This window comes from Xenopus laevis, chromosome 1S (genome assembly GCF_017654675.1).
Source record: "Xenopus laevis strain J_2021 chromosome 1S, Xenopus_laevis_v10.1, whole genome shotgun sequence".
NCBI lineage: Eukaryota > Metazoa > Chordata > Amphibia > Anura > Pipidae > Xenopus > Xenopus laevis.
In genome coordinates, this window is record NC_054372.1 from 71,647,295 (window position 1) to 71,665,102 (window position 17,808).

The window sequence follows — 17,808 nt, forward strand, 5'->3', positions numbered from 1 at the left end:
CTTTCAACCGCTTCTGACTTTTCCAGCTGTCAAATGGGGGTCACTGACCCCACCTAAAAAAGAAATGCTCTGTAAGGCTACACATTTATTTTTATTGCTAGTTTTTATTACTCGTCTTTCTATTTAGGCCAACTCCTGTTCATATCCAAGTCTCTTATTCAAATCAATGCATGGTTGCTAGGGGAATTCGGAACCTAGCAATCAGATTGCTGAAAATGGTAACTGGAGAACTGCTGAATAAAGTGAAATAACTCAAAATCCACAAATAATAAAAAAATTAAAACCAATATCTCAGATAAAAGATAACTGAAAGGTGAACAACCCCTTTATAGATCTGGCACATGTCTTGCTGTAGATCATGGAGTCTTACTTATTAAAGGTGGGATTTTGGTGGTTTTAGAGGTTTTTGAAACCACTACTAAACTCACAAACTCTAAAACCACTTTTGACAAATTTATAAAAAGACCTGAATTTAAAAAGTGTGAACAGAAAAAAGAGCTGAATGATGTGGTAAAAAATAAGAAAACCTCAAAAACCTCAAGTCAGATTTGATTTAAAGCAGTCCAATAGGATCAGTGCAGCTCCCATTGACTTGTGTAGCACCTCGACAATGTATATTTGATAAAGTTTTGCATAAGAGGTTTTCGTGGTTTTTACACTTAATAAATATCAAATTTTGACCACAAACTGTTCCAGATTTGTGCAAAAAAATATTCCCCTGTGTTCATTTCCTACAAAACAGAGTACCAGACATAAGTAACCTCTCTGATGATAGTATCCCTTTAAAATGTAGCCTATTATAAACAGAGCACACTTTTATAGTATGGGGAGGAGCTGGCAATAAATTATGTTCACACGTTTACTGCCTTTAAAAAAAATAGAACCTGGTTCTATTTTGCTCTTAATATTTTAGGTTAATATATTTAGATTGTATGTAAAAAACTACTCAAAACATTTATATTTTAAGACACTAGAATGTATCCAGACAGTTCATTAACTTCTCTGAGGATAACAAAGCAAGGACATGTCTAGCTACAGCCCCATGTTAATTAAAGAAACAGAATAAATGTAACTCCATACACTGGCCGTCTTATAATACATGAATACAGAGACCTAATAGAATAAAGATGAGATGGTAATGAAGATGCACTGGTTTAATACAGTATTTCACCCAGGAGACATTTGTATTGCTATTTCAGGATGGCCTTAGGTAAAGTCTGTGACATATTAAGGTTGGAATTTTTAGTGCCTTAAAAAGTTTAGTCTTATATGCCTGTCTGAAGTAGCCATCTAATCATTTGTTGACGTGAAAAAAAATAGCTTTTTTTGCTCTCTATTCTTTCTAAATCCTTTTGACAACTAAAACGTAATATTTGTCAGGATGAAACATTGGCTGTTGTTCCAGGAAAGTGTTGTCCTGAGTGCCTTTCAAAATCCTGTCATGCTGGAGGAAAAACATATGAGGTAATGTCTTTGTCTTAGTCATTATAGCAACTTTGTTTTGTATGCCTGGCTTGTCTGATGTTACAGCTACAAAACTTCCTATACTTATAGGGGTTTCGCCCATTACTATTCTCCCTCTATACTTCCTCTCTCGGCAAATTAATCAACTCGTATGGTTTCCACTACCACCTCTATGCTGACAATACTCAGATCTATCTCTCATCTCCTGATCTCAACCCAGAACTCCTAACTCGCGTCTCCTCCTGCCTGTCCGCTATCTCTACCTGGATGTCGCAACGCTACTTAAATGAAACCTCTCTAAAACTGAAATAGTTCTCTTTCCTCCAACTTACACCAGTATCATCCCAGAAGTATCCATCATAGCTAACAATTCAACTATAACCCCCTTTTCCCAGGCCTTGGGATTATCCTAGATTCTGCCCTGTCATTCACTCCTCATATCCAGTCACTTATTAAATCATGTCACTTCACTTAAGGAACATATCCAAAATACGATCATTTATCACCCAAGATGCTGCCAAAATTCTTATTCACTCTCTCGTCATATCACATCTAGACTACTGTAACTCACTTTTGATTGGCCTCCAGAGACTGTCACCTCTCCAGTCCATAATGAACACTACTGTGAGGCTCATACACTACTCAACTCTTCTCTCATTACCTCCTCACATGTTCGCATTCAAGACTTTGCAAGGGCTGCACCCCTCCTCTGGAACTCTCTCCCATGGTCTGTCCGACTTTCTCCCAACCTTTCTGCTTTCAAGAAATCTCTTAAAACACACTTCTTTCTAGAAGCCTAACCTCACTCTGCTTAACTACCAAATGCAACACCACATACAGTACCACATTTCTCACCCACTTAAATCAATCTTGCCCACTCCCACACCTTGTGTATTACTCCCTTCCCTTTAGCGTGCATGCTCTTTTGCATAGGGCCTTCCTCACCTTTTGTACCGGTATTGATTGTGATGTATGTAACTCCATATGTTCTATGTATATAATTCATGTGATTTAGTTGTATAATCACATTTACTTTACATTGCTACGCAATATGTTGGCGCTATATAAATACATGTTAATAATAATAATAATAATACTTTTCCCAGCTCATCGGAATGTACAATTCTGTTGTAAAATGATTCAGAAGTTTTTTTTTACTACTGCAGTATTTTTATTTTTTAGTGTTCCTTCCTACAGTGGCTTGGATTTGCCATATCCAACACTGTTTATCATGAAAATAACAAAATTCACTGGAGAGCAATGCAAGTACAATTCTTGTGTTGGTTAATTAGAGATGCATCACCTTTATCAGAAGAAGAACCTACTGTATGTGGCCGTAAAAATGTAGCACTATGCATCTCTTAATAAACCAACACAAGAATTGCACTTGCATTGCTATTGTTATATTCAGCTGCGTCCTTTGCATATAACAAATAAGCACAAGGTACAGAAACAGTCAGTTATGGCCCATTCTGCACCTGTATCTTGTGGTGCGTAGGCCATAAAATGCATAGTTCAGAGATTTTCAACCAGCCCTTTTACAACAACTCCCAGCATGCTTTCAGCAAACACTTCACAGGTGGAGCATAATAGTTTCCTTTGCTTTACATTTTCTCTTGTAATGTAGCTAAATGTAAAAGGACTTTGAAAGAATGTGGATTTGTTGGCAATATGCTTTATATGAGACAGGAATGTAGTCGGGGTATAGGAAATCTAGAGTGCCCGTACATCTCTGGATGCCTCTCCACATTTTGCTGATAAAGGTCATATTTTCCACTGCTTCTCTTCCTATGAAAACCTTTAATAAATGCATGTTTCTGTTCCACTGAATGCTTTGTGTGCACTACCAACATTGTATATTAAGAACTCCACCAGATTAGTTGTTGGCAATAAAATTAACGTTGCATGAATAACAGGTTATTAGGAAGACATTCAGGGGAAGTCATTACATTGTGTTGCATTGCTTGACAACATAAATTGACAAATACAGTCATCCAACAAATTTTCCACGGGGGGGCAAGGAAGAAAATATATTACAAAATATATTACATAAATTACTTGTACCAATATCAACAGCTTTTCTATAAATATATAAAGTAGTAACTATTGCTCATGTACAGAATTGTCATTATTAGTGACACAAACTCATTGTTTGCCAGGACAGCACTTGGAGCAGCAGGACAATGAATTGTAGGGGTTAATGTGCTTTGTTGCAAATGCAAATGAGAGAATGATTGTAGGCAATATCCACAGCCAACCTGTACCTATACAATTAAATACTGAATGTAGTTACACACAGAGCCGACCCAAGGTAGTTTGGCACCTTAGGCAAGGGATCCAATCAACTCCCCCCCCTAGCATTTCTCACCTTACCATTACGCAGAGATGTAACTAGAGGGGGGCGGGCCCTGGGGCGTGATGCGCAGCCGGGCACCCGCCCCCCTCTGTACAAGATTTTTGGCCCAAATTTTCATGGCGTGCGGGCTGCCGGGGGGCCCTGAGGGGGTGCGGGCCCTGGCAGGTGAAAGTGCGCCCCCCGTTATTGCGCCCTAGGCGGCTGCCTACCCTGCCTACCCCTTGTTCCGGCCCTGGTTACACAGCTATTCACAGGTTCATTATAGTCTCTATATCACACACACAGTTTATCAGACCTTCTTGAACACAGTTGCACACAAAGAAACACACATACATATACACTGGCATTCACACTTTTTCACATAAGCTTAGCACACCTGACAGATTCACACTCCTCTGCTCTGGGAAAGAAGCTGGTTCATCAGGAATAGACACACACACACACACACACAGTACAGCGTCTCACAGAGGAAAGAGTTGGAGCTAAATCCGGACTGAGGCTTTGAGCAGTAGAATAAGCATTGGAATGGTCCATTATTTGAAGGGGTGCTGACCATAAGATGTAAGCCTTTTTTAAACTTATTGCTGGTTCTTAATGGTCATTTTAAGAAATGTGTTCATATAAAAAAAACAATGTATATATACATATGGCAAGAGAATATCCTTTATTATAAAGTACAAGTTCGTAAAGTACAAATTGGGTGGCAAGTACCTTCAAATGAAACCTCTGGGTCTAGTTGACCCAGACTTGACTCTTCAGCAGGTTTAACAACTGTCAGGGGCCCTATCGGTTCTCAGCTGGAGAAGTCCGGACCAAGGAGGAAGCTTAGTGTTAAAGTCCAAGTTCGTGGTACAAAATAGGGATCAGGAGTAAACATAGTCCCTGGATCAACTTGTATTATTATTTCCCATAACCCTGTATAACCCTGCTAAAAAGCAAAAGAGAGAGTACCTCCTTCAGTTGAGAACGATGACTTTCCAAGTCTTTGAAGAAGATGTCGTCTAGGTATACGACTACCGATTTCCCCAGACGGTCTCGGAAAATTCCATTCACAAACTCCTGGAAGACATCGGGGGCATTGCAGAGGCCGAAGCGCATTATGAGATATTCGTCATGCCGATCCTGGGTGTTGAATGCCTTTTCCATTAGTCTCCTTCACGTATGCGGATGAGGTTATACGCCCCACGTAGATCCAACTTGGTAAAAATTCTAGCCCCTTTCAGTTAGTCAAAAAGTTCAGAGATGAGAGGCAAGGGGTATTGGTTTTTAACAGTAATTTTATTAAGTCCTCGACATTCAATGCAGGGACACAGACCACCATCCTTCTTTTCTAGGAAGAAGAAACCAGTCCCCGCCGGAGAGGTAGAGGTACGAATAAACCCCCGCTGGAGATTTTCCTGGATATAGTCCTTCATAGCGGAGGTTTCCACAGGAGACAGGGGATAAGTGCGACCTCTGGATGCTATGGTTCTGGGAAGAAGATCAGCAGGTCAGTCGTAGGAACGATGAGGAGGAAGGAATTCTGTGGATCATTTACAGAAGACATCAGCGAAATCCCCGTAGACTGCCGGCAGAGGTCGAAGATCGGTAGAGAAAACAAATACCCGCTGGATGGGAGTAACTGGTAGGCAATGGGTTTGACAGTATAAACTCTAATAGGAGATCTGATTTGAAGACCAATCAATGGAGGGGTTGTGCAGACAAAGTCATGTTAACCCTAACACCACAGGAACGGAGGGGCAGGTAATAATCAGGAACGATAGTCTCTCTTTATCCAAAGTCCCAACCTGCACAGGTAATTCTCATGTCATCATGGAGATAATCGCAGAGGAGAGTGGTCTGTCATCAATGGCCGTAACCCGCAAGGGAGTAGACAAGGGGTACAGGGGAACACCCATGTATTTGGCAAAGGTGGGGTTCATAAAATTCCCTGCAGCCCTGGAATCAAGGAAGGCAGAACCGTCAATAGTCTTAGCTGTGAGATGAATCTGTAGAGGTAGCAGAAACCGGTGAGGATTTCCTTGGGGAACAGGTGCAACACTCCCCATATGAAAGTAATTGAGTTGCACTTGCACACCCTGGCCTTCAATTAGGATAATCCCTGGTGCACAGCAATGGAGGAATCGGCGTCCCACCTTGTAACAACGGATCAGAAGAAAATTCACTGGCACACAGGTACTGCTTGCAGGGTAAACCCTTGCTGATTTATTAAATGGTTTGCAGCAGGCACCCCGGTTTTACCTTGACGAGAGGAACCTCCTGGCTTCAATGGGCACAAGTTGGCAAAGTGGGTCTGGCCACCACAGTACAGACACATGCCAGCCGAGCATCTCCGAAGTTTCTCCTGCTCAGAGAGACGTGCTCTTCTGATCTGTATAGGTTCTTCTGGAGAAATGACAGGAGGTTGCTGGGATGGAAGGACTGGAATGGAGCAGGCTGAGATGGAGCAGGCAAGAGGGGTCGTTGGAAGTGTGCCGCTAATATTGGCTGGAACCTCTTGCTGCGTTCCTTGTCGGCTTGGTGCTCTCTAAGTTGCGTGTCGACCTTGATCGCAATAGCAATCAGATCTTCCAATTGCTCGGGGAGGTCTCTCGAGACCAAATCATCTTTGAGTCTGCTCAAAAGGCCCTGATAGAAAATTGCCCCATAAGCCTCATTATTCCAACTAGTTTCTTCCATCAAAGTTTATTGTGTACTCACTGGCACTGCAGCACCCTTGTCGGATGTGCAGGAGACTGGAAGAGACATTAGCGAACCGACCTGGAACATCGAAGACAGTTCGAAATGACTGCAGGAAATTCTTGGCATCAAAGGTCAAGGGCGAATTCTTCTCCCAGAGAGCAGTCGCCCGCTCTAGTGGTTTACCCTCCAATCTATTCATCACATACCCCACCTTAGCCCGCTCGTTCGAGAACTGTGAGGGGTGGAACTCGAATTGGATGATGCACTGAGTCACAAAGCCTCTACAGGCCTGAGGATCCCCATTATAGCAGGCGGTGGTGGAATGCGGGGTTCACCAGCCAACGAGTCCGCAGAAGGAGGAGTCGCTGCAGTAGGATGATTTCCTGCAACCAAAGAAGCGGATGGCATCCGAGAAAGGAGAGTGTCCAGTACTTGCCCAATGCGGATCTGTTGACCTTCATAAGCTTCCATGCGGGATGCCAGTCCCCGGAGAGCTCTTCCAACATCAGGCGTAGCTTCCTCAGTGGGGTCCATGGCCAGATTATAATGTCAGAGGCTCTATCTGCTCCCAGCGGGAGAAGTCCTGACCAAGGGGGAAGCTTAGTGTTAAAGTCCAAGTTTGCGGTACAAAATAGGGATCAGGAGTAAACGTAGTCAATATTCATGCAGAGTTCAACAGGCAGGCAGAACAGTAGCAAGGTCAAGGTTCAGGCAGGGTCAGAAGTCCAGGAATCAATATTACACAAATTATAAAGCACCCAGGAATGCTCCAAACAAATCCTATAATCAGGCATTGAACGCGTGACCTAGAAGTCTTTTTATTTTGAATTGTCTCACTGACTGCATGACATCATCAATGGCGCTGCGCCGTTACCCACGTGGTAGCTATAGGCGCCGCCATCTAGGATGCGGCGACGAAGAAAGCGGACGAGTCTACTGGCGCTCCTGACAATGACAAACTATCTGTTACCAGCTGCTCACAATAAACACAGAAGTAGGCAGAGAGAAGTCTGTGATTAGAGAAGAATCCCTCAGTGAGCCACAGATCCACTAACCTGTATCCTCTCTATACTTTCTAATGTAGTCAAATAATAATAATAATAATAAAAAAAAAAAAAATATATATATATATATATATATAGGTACGGGATCCGTTATCCAGAAAGCTCCGAATTACAGAAAGGTTGTCTCTCAGACAACCCAAGGTTTATACATCCAAAATGTGCTGAAAAAAAGTCTACCTCGGCTTATACTCGAGTCAGTGGGCAGTAGCTGAGATTGCAGTCACTTTTAATCATTCCTATACCAAAAGTTCGCTTGGGGAGAGACTGCAATATCACACAGCACCCTCTGTTGGTTATATGAAAGAATAACAGTGCGCCCTCTGTTGGTTATATGAAAGAATAACAGTGACTGCAATATCACACAGCGCCATCTGTTGGTTATATGAAAGAATAACAGTGCGCCCTCTGTTGGTTATATGAAAGAATAACAGTGACTGCAATATCACACAGCGCCATCTGTTGGTTATATGAAAGAATAATAGTGCGCCCTCTGTTGGTTATATGAAAGATTAACAGTGACTGCAATATCACACAGCGCCCTCTGTTGGTTATATGAAAGAACAGTGACTGCAATATCACACAGCGCCCTCTGTTGGTTATATGAAAGAATAACAGTGACTGCAATATCACACAGCGCCCTCTGTTGGTTAAATGAAAGAATAACAGTGCGCCCTCTGTTGGTTATATGAAAGATTAACAGTGACTGCAATATCACACAGCGCCCTCTGTTGTTTATATGAATGAATAACAGTGACTGCAATATCACACAGCGCCCTCTGTTGGTTATATGAAGGATTAACAGTGATGGCAATATCACACAGCGCCCTCTGTTGGTTATACGAAAGATTAACAGTGATGGCAATATCCCACAGCACCCTCTGCACATGGTAGTGGGACAATGCACACAGTAATCCGTTTGGCAATTCTCTGTCACCATCAACTTTGCAAAGAAGTCCAGTTGGTCGCTGGGGGGGTCGCTTTGGCGGAATGTGCGCTGCTGGGAGACAGGGCTGTAGTTGTGTCTAGGCTTATACTCGAGTCAATAAGTTTTCCCAGTTTTCGTAGGTAAAATTAGGTACCTCGGCTTATACTCTGGTCGGCTTATACTCGAGTATATACGGTATATTTATTTCATAACTGTTTAAGGTAGTAATGTGATACTTTATACTTTTATCATCAAGGGAGAAACCTGATCATTAACATGATCTTCTTCAAAAGCTTGATGACACACAAGCATTGTTTTTATTTGATTGAAATATTTACCAATGCCATAAATATCGAAATGCAAACTTTCTATAAATCGTGGAATTGTTTTATGACATCTTTTATAAAATATGTGTTCTGGCCTCCAGTACTATTTGTGTACAGAAAATCCTCCCTGGAGTCCAGATGGCTCAGTCTCAGTGAATATGCTGACCTGACACATGCACCTGTCCTGCTGATTAATCCATCTGTGCCCTTGTGTGGATAGAAACTGTTTTCTTTAGGTTGATTTAAAATTTATTATGGATTCTATTAGAGTCAAAATAGCACAGGACATGTTGGATTTAGTGGGGAACTATGTGGACCTGTTTATTGATTAATGTAATTTAAAATCTGCTCTGGACACAAGATCAACAGTGATTTTAAGGAGCTATACAGTTAATTGTTCATAAGTTGAATTAGGCAGGCATTTATTGGGAAGAGCAATGAAATATTTCTACACTTTTTAAAGGGTATATTTTACAAATTTTTTGTTTTCTTTGAGCAGCATGGGGTGCAGTGGAAAAGAAATCTTTGCACTACTTGTAAATGCGACAAAGGACTTGTGAATTGCCACACAAAAACCTGCTACCCTGTTACATGCGACAAGGTAATGTATTTTTGTGCACTTAACAACCAAGGGGCCCAGGTTGGTGGGATAGTAAGCAGTTTGATCAACTGCTTCCGGAACATTTATGCCAGTCCTGCTGTCCTCCAGCAAAAATAGTAAATGAATGCTTTTTCACCAATTCCCAGCACCCAGCTTAGTGAACAGAGGTTGTAGCTGGGAGAAGGTCTGCCATGGTACTTACTTGCATGTTTCAGAATACTTCTCCAAAAATATTTTTTTCCTCAAGGTATCTCTGATTAAAGTTGTCTTTACCTCTGAGGGAAGAATTAAATTATTATAGAAGTATACTAAAGGATGATATCCTTCAGGAGGAATTTGCCTCAAGAAAGCAATGCTTTTACATAGCGTCCATTTCTAGACACTATTGTTAAACTGTTAAATATAAGCTCTTAAGTTACTTGTAGCATTTAATGTGCAAAGAGTGATTTATGTAGCCATACAGACATTAGTGTTCTACCACTTCCACCATCTCCAACAGCAGAAGTCTTTATGAAGTTGTGGTTCACAAAAATCTGGGATGATGCAAGTCTTCCATTGCTTACTGTGTACCATGGTCAAATAACAGCAAACATAGTATAATCTATAATATATATATATATATATATATATATATAGCCTCCCAATAAGCTCGCACACGTCGATAAATAACTCATGCGGGTGCAGTGTGTAGATTGTCTTGTATACGGATCCAAAGTTCCACGCACACCGTTTCAAGGAGTAAAAATACTTATTTATTTAGCATACTTGATGCACAAACATCAACGTTTCGGTTCCTGGACTTGAACCTTTCTCAAGATGTCTTTCCATATAAAAATGCAATAAAGTTGCAAATATTTAAAACCAATTAAATCCCACCCCCCATGACATCACAACACTCAATAGGTTAATTATAACATGTATCAATATGTTTCACATTTAACATCCCCAAAGTAGCATTTAGAAAATACAATGTGATTCAAAACACTTACCTAAAACCTAAGGTCGTGATACACTCAAATGAAGGACAGATGTATAATTTACAAAACTTAACGCTGATCTAAAAAACAAGTGAAAGAACAATATTCATTGAGACCGTTTGGTGTAAGAGTACCGAGAGTTTTTATCCAAAAGGATTCTCGTTGTAGTAAAATCTTAGAACGGTCACCACCTCTTCGAGGTAAAGGAACATGATCAATTGCCAAATATTTAAAAGTAGGCAACCCATGTCCTGTCAGGCTTACCGTCTGATCCAACGAGGAAGGAGCCGGAACTTGTAGCGTACGAACCCACAAGCGCCTCGCACAACACTAACCCACCTGGAGTGGAACAGGGAGAAGTGAAGTGACGAGTAGCCAATGAGACTAACCGAAGCGAAGTACAGAGGGTTCAGGCAAAGCGAAGTCAGACAGGCCGAGGTCGGGGCAGGCAGCGAAGAGTCATAACGAAGTCAGGCAAGAAGATCAAGGCAGGCGGCAATAGACAATCCGGGAACAAGCTGAGGTCAAACACAAAAGATCAGTAGAATTCAATGCTAGGGTTTCAGTCAAACAACCTAATAACCAGGCAAAGAGTCACAGTTCAATTTAGGATTAAATAGCGCTTATTTGGCGCCAAACTGGCGTCATCACGCTGGCGTCGCACAGCTGACGTCAGTGCGTCCGTCATCGGCGTCCGTCGCTGACGCCCTTGCGTCGGCGACCGTCGCCGGCGTCCAACGCTGCGCACCGACGCGCATCGGTTCCCCGATGGGCGCGCCTGCGCCTGCGCCGGAAAGGACGTGACAGCAGATCCTTACATTGCCCCCCGTCAAGGAGCGGCCTCAGGACGCAACTGGCAGAAGGTTTATCAGGGTAGCTCTTGTGAAAATTCTTCAATAGCTCAGCAGCATGAATGTTCGAAACAGGTTCCCAAGAATTCTCTTCCGGACCAAAGCCCTTCCAACTGACCAGATATTGCAGATGCTTGCCCCTAACACGGGAATCCAGGATCTTCTCAACCTCGAATTCCTCTTGACCGTCCACAACAACAGGAAGAGGAGGTGGAGTTGTACGGCCAGGAAAGTGAAATGTGGAGGCTGGTTTTAGTAGAGCAGAATGAAAAACTGGATGAATACGCCAGGTAGCCGGGAGTTTGAGTTGAAAGGCCACAGGATTAATCTGCCGAGTAATAAGAAAAGGACCCAAGAACCGTTGGCCCAACTTCTTACTGGGGCAAGACAACTTGAGATTAATAGTAGATAACCAAACGCGGTCCCCCACCTTAAACTCTGGATCACTTCTTCGCTTCTTGTCTGCATAGCTCTTGAAATTCTGTTGCGCTCTCCTCATGTTCCTCTGGAGTTTCAAAAAATTATCCGCCAGGAAGTTTAACCGATCCTTGACTGCAGGAACAAGAATATCGGAAACAATGGAAGAAGGGAAGGTGACAGGATGTAGACCGTAATTTGCGAAGAAGGGAGACTGATTGATTGAGGAATGTTGGGCATTATTATAGGCAAATTCCGCAAGAGGAAGGAGATTAACCCAATCATCCTGGAGATACGATGAGTAACATCTCAGATACTGCTCAAGAGTCTGATTTGTTCGCTCCGTCTGGCCATTGGTTTGAGGATGAAAAGCCGATGAAAGTGACACAGAAATTTTAAGAGCACCACATAAAGCTTTCCAAAATTGAGATGTAAACTGTGGACCACGATCGGATACTACCTCATCGGGAAGGCCATGAAGTCTTACTACTTCCTTGATAAAACAATCAGCTGTCTCAGGGGCAGAAGGAAGTCCAGGCAGGGATTTAAAATGAGCCATCTTGGTCAGGCGGTCAACGAAAACAACAACAGCGGAGCAATCAGAGGAGGGTGGTAAGTCAGAAATAAAGTCCATAGACACTGAGCCCCAAGGACGAGAAGGAACTGGAAGGGGTTGCAGGAGGCCAATAGGACGAACATGAGAATCCTTGGACCTGGTACAAACTTCACAGGAAGAGACAAATTTCGAACAGTCCTTAGTCATCCCAGGCCACCAAAACAGTCTTTTAGCAGAAATAATAGTCTTCTTAATACCTGGGTGACCTGCCAGTTTAGAATCGTGAATGCTCTTAAGAACCTCCAACCGCATCTGTTCAGGAACAAAGATTTTCCCTTCGTGAAGAAGAAACCCTTCTTTGGGCACGAGAGAGGGTTCACAAACAGTTCTAGATGCATCTTTAATTTGATCCACAAGAACAGACTGTAATAAAAGAAAGTTATTTGAGTTTAGAATTGTGTCAGGAGAAGAGAGAATCTCATCGTCAGAGGAGAACATGCGGGAAAGAGCATCTGCCTTGACATTCTTTGACCCGGGCCGGTAGGTGAGGTGGAAGTTAAATCGCATGAAGAAAAGGGCCCATCTTGCTTGTCTAGGTCTTAGTCTCTTGGCGGAACGCAGGTACTCCAAATTCCTGTGATCAGTAAAGATGAGAATTGGGTGTTTGGACCCTTCGAGGAGATACCTCCACTCTTCTAATGCCAGTTTAATAGCAAGTAATTCACGATCTGCCACATCATAGTTACATTCACACTTAGTCAATTTACGTGAAAAGAAAGCAACTGGATGGAGTTCTTCTTGAATCCCAGACCTCTGTGATAAGACAGCGCCCACAGCATTTTCCGAGGCATCGACCTCTAACGTAAATGGAAGAGCCAAGTCTGGATGACGAAGAATTGGAGCCGACGTGAAGAGTTTCTTCGAATTCTCTCAAAAGCCAACTGAGCCTCTGGTGACCAAGAGAATCTTTGATTACAACGTGTGAGTTCCGTTATTGGTAAAATAATTCGAGAAAAATTCTTAATAAATTTCCTATAAAAGTTTGCGAATCCAATGAAGCGTTGAACAGCTTTCTTAGAGGAGGGAATCGGCCAATCAATAATTGCAGAGATCTTAGAATCCATTTGAATTCCTAAAGGGGAAATAAAAAATCCTAAAAAGTCCACAGATGTCTGTTCAAAAACACATTTCTCAACCTTGGCATAGAGCTGGTGAGTACGGAGGCGGGCAAGAACTTTCTTCACATGTAATCTATGCTCTTCCAAAGAATTAGAAAAAATTAGAATATCGTCCAGATAAATGATGACGAAAATATCAAGAAAGTCTCGAAAGACATCGTTGACAAAATGCTGGAACGTTGCGGGGGCATTACAAAGTCCGAATGGCATGACGAGATATTCGAAGTGACCATAACGGGTACGGAACGCCGTCTTCCATTCGTCCCCTTCCCGAATTCTAACTAAGTTATAGGCCCCTCGAAGATCAAGCTTAGAGAAAATCTTGGCCTCCTTAAATCGTTGGAACAACTCTGGAATAAGAGGAAGAGGGTAACGATTCTTGACCGTGATCTTATTTAAGTCTCTATAATCGATAAACGGTCTCAAAGAACGATCTTTCTTTTCAACGAAGAATATCCCAGCTCCGGCAGGAGAAGAAGATTGTCGGATAAATCCCTTGGCTAAATTTTCATCTAAATAACTGCGTAATTCCAAGAGTTCAGGCTCAGTTAAAGGGTAAATACGTCCAAAGGGAATTTGAGCTCCTGGAAGAAGATTAATGGGACAATCATAAATGCGATGGGGTGGAAGCCTATCGGCCCCTCTCTTGTTGAAGACATCAGAGAATTCCCAATACGCCAGAGGAAGTAGATCATGAATTTCAGAAGAAGGAGAAAGGGAACAAACCTTGATTGAAGAAGACGCATTCTCTAACGTACATTTAGAAAGGCACAATTCAGAAGAAAATGTTACACCGCCCGTGGCCCAATTGATAAAAGGATTATGTCTCTGTAGCCAGGGTAACCCCAAAATGATAGGGAATAATGGAGACGTCACCACATCAAAATTCATCATTTCACCATGAATTTTATTAATTACAACAAAAAGTGCAGCAGTCTCTTGAACCACAGGACCCGAGGTGATTAGTGAACCATCCGCCACACGAAGTGCTATGGGGTTCTTCTTGGATTGGAGAGGAATTTGGAACTGAAGAGCAACTTCTCGGTCCAAGAAGCACCCACTTGCCCCGGAATCAAGTATTGCCTGGAGATCCACCACCTTGTCTCCCCACTGCAAGGATAGAGAAATTGTGAGTAGAGGCACAGAAAAGTTGCAACTATTAGAGTCTTTTTCATAAGTCTCCTTACCCGAGGGACGGGTCGGACAATTCCGAAGAAGATGGCCCGCTTGACCACAGTATAGGCAAAGATTAAGCCTGCGGCGTCGGAGACGTTCTTCAGGGGTTAAAGCAGACCTAATGGCTCCAATCTGCATCGGCTCTGGGGCAGTAGTAATAGTGGCAGTAGGGACTGTAGATGACATCATAGGAGGCATACGGATCGGAGGTGGAGCAGAAGGTAAGAGCCAAGTAGGAGACACAAGACCAGCCTTTTCAGCCTTTTCCTCCTCCCTACGTTCTCTCAGTCTTTGATCCAACTGAATGGATATAAGGATAAGCTCTTCCAAGGTGTCAGGAATGCCTATACGGGCCAACTCATTCTTTAATTCAGCCGAAAGGCCCAGACGATAGCGGTTCTTCAGAGCTGCAGGATTCCACTCCGTATCCTCAGCCCACTGGCGAAACTCCAGAGTGTAGTCCTCGACAGGACGGGTACCTTGCTTCAGGGCATGCAAGGCGGCTTCGGCAGTAGAGGTTCTGTGTGGGTCATCATAGACCACTGCCATGGCATCAAAGAAAGAGTCCACTGTGGCCAAAACAGTACTTTGCCGATCCAACAGACGGAAGGCCCACGTCTGGGGCTCGCCAGTCAGGAAGGAAATGACAACCCCCACTCGTGTCTGTTCATTTGGATAGGTGTGGGGTTTAAGCGAAAATAACAACTTGCAGCTGCTCCTGAAATTGCGAAATAACTTCCGGTCTCCAGCAAACTTTTCAGGAAAAGCGACTTTCGGCTCCGAAATTTCGGAAGTGATCACCTGTACTTCAGCTGGAGCAGAAGAAGAGGATGCTGCATCGGAGGAAGGAGTTGCAGCCGGAGGAAGTGCTCTGACGTGTTCCTGAAGCTGGGCGTAACCGCTCTGTAGCTCTCGAACGGCTTGAGTTAAAGATGACAGTTGTTGCGTCAGGACAGCAAATGGAGAAGGCCCTTCGGTTGGATCCATGGCCTGGTTATACTGTCAGGCTTACCGTCTGATCCAACGAGGAAGGAGCCGGAACTTGTAGCGTACGAACCCACAAGCGCCTCGCACAACACTAACCCACCTGGAGTGGAACAGGGAGAAGTGAAGTGACGAGTAGCCAATGAGACTAACCGAAGCGAAGTACAGAGGGTTCAGGCAAAGCGAAGTCAGACAGGCCGAGGTCGGGGCAGGCAGCGAAGAGTCGTAACGAAGTCAGGCAAGAAGATCAAGGCAGGCGGCAATAGACAATCCGGGAACAAGCTGAGCTCAAACACAAAAGATCAGTAGAATTCAATGCTAGGGTTTCAGTCAAACAACCTAATAACCAGGCAAAGAGTCACAGTTCAATTTAGGATTAAATAGCGCTTATTTGGCGCCAAACTGGCGTCATCACGCTGGCGTCGCACAGCTGACGTCAGTGCGTCCGTCATCGGCGTCCGTCGCTGACGCCCTTGCGTCGGCGACCGAAGGCGCCGGCGTCCGTCGCCGGCGTCCAACGCTGCGCACCGACGCGCATCGGTTCCCCGATGGGCGCGCCTGCGCCTGCGCCGGAAAGGACGTGACAGCAGATCCTTACATGTCCCTTTTCAAGATAATGTTTGGCAACAGGTTTGGTAGTTTTATTGTCCCTAAACGCAGTCTTGATGGCCGATCTGTGTCCATCAATGCGTAATCTGAGCATCATGTCTGTCTTGCCGACATATGACAACCCACAAGGACAAGTAATTAAATAAATGACATGTGTAGTAGTACACGTTATATGATGTCGTATCAGAAAACGATGTCCAGTATGTGGGTGCACAAAACTTGTGCTTGGAGTCATATATCGGCAAGACAGACACGTTGGGCACCTAAAGCAACCCTGTTTGCTGGAAGATAACCATGATGGTTCTGGCTTTGGGGGTAGATAGCACTGCACTGGATCACCCACTACTAATAAATCCCTAAGATTACGACCCCTTCTGTAACCAAACATAGGGGGATTGGGAGAGATCTTATCTAGTTGTGGGTCTGCTTTTATAATTTTCCAATTTGATCGTACTGCCTGGCATATTGCAGGAGAGATGTTATTGAATTGTGTAGAGAGAATTAATGAATTAGTATTACGTTTAAGTTCACTTGATTGCTGGATCTTTTTAATTGCCATATCGAGTGCTCTATCTAGATCATTTTTACTATAACCCCTTTCCATAAAACGTTCAGTCATTTGTGATAATTGTAAATCACAATTGGACGAAATTGAATTATTTCTGAGAACTCTACAATATTGTGATATAGGTAATGAACGTTTGAGGGCAGGGGCATGGCAACTCGATGCATGCAAAAGAGTATTTCGGTCTGTTTTTTTGCGGAACAAAGAATATTCCACAACAGACTCTCGAATGGTTAAAAATAAATCAAGAAATTCCACCTCCCTGCCACATTTAGAAGTAAATTTGGTGGAAGCAGAGCAGTTATTTAGTTCTGTCATCATATCTTTGAAACCTGCCTCACCCCCTCTCCAGATCAATACAATATCATCGATGAATCTTTTATACATCACTATATGTTGGTAAAATTTGGGAAAAATGTTGGTTATCTCAAACTGGTGCATATAAAGATTTGCATATGAGGGGGCCATCGGGGCCCCCATTGCCGTCCCTGAGATCTGTTGAAAAAAATCCCCCTCAAATCGGAAATAGTTAAAATTTAGGCACATGGTCAGCAGTTCCATTATGAAACCAATCGGGGGACCATCATAATCATTAAATTCCCTAAGGGATTTCTCCACCGCCTTTAAACCTTCACCATGTGGAATGCTGACCACATCTATAGTGACCAGCAACAAAGTATCATCCTTGGGTAAAACAAGATTCTTGATACACTCTAAAAAATGTGGAGTGTCGCGTATATAGGATAAGGTTGTTTGAACCACCGGCTGTAGCATCTGATCTAAATATGTACCCAAAGGATGTAATAGACCATTTCTTGCTGACATAATAGGTCGCCCTGGGGGTGAAGTTAAGCTTTTATGGATTTTCGGCAAGGCATATAGAATCGGACAAATAGGAAAATCCTGGCGTAAAAAATCGTGAAGCGTTTGATTAATCCACCCCTCATCAAGGGCAGCTCGCAGTATTGCATCAATTTGATTTTTAAATATAGTTACAGGATCTTCCTTGAGCCGTTTATATACCTTACCATCTGCCAGTTGAGATAAAAGTTCCCTTCTGTAGTCACTGTAATTTAA

General features: G+C 43.1%; 1 protein-coding gene across 1 annotated transcript in view; it reads left to right on the forward strand.

Moving 5' to 3' along the window:
- The window catches only part of fras1.S (Fraser extracellular matrix complex subunit 1 S homeolog), a gene marked incomplete at its 5' end in the record, with an annotated part of 329,350 nt that overhangs the window by 104,310 nt on the left and 207,232 nt on the right, over positions 1-17,808 (forward strand). Inside the window, 2 exons of the mRNA XM_041578095.1 lie at positions 1,381-1,464; positions 9,317-9,418. Of these exons, the coding sequence (XP_041434029.1) occupies positions 1,381-1,464; positions 9,317-9,418 (186 nt within the window). The remainder of the gene's footprint in view (positions 1-1,380; positions 1,465-9,316; positions 9,419-17,808) is intronic.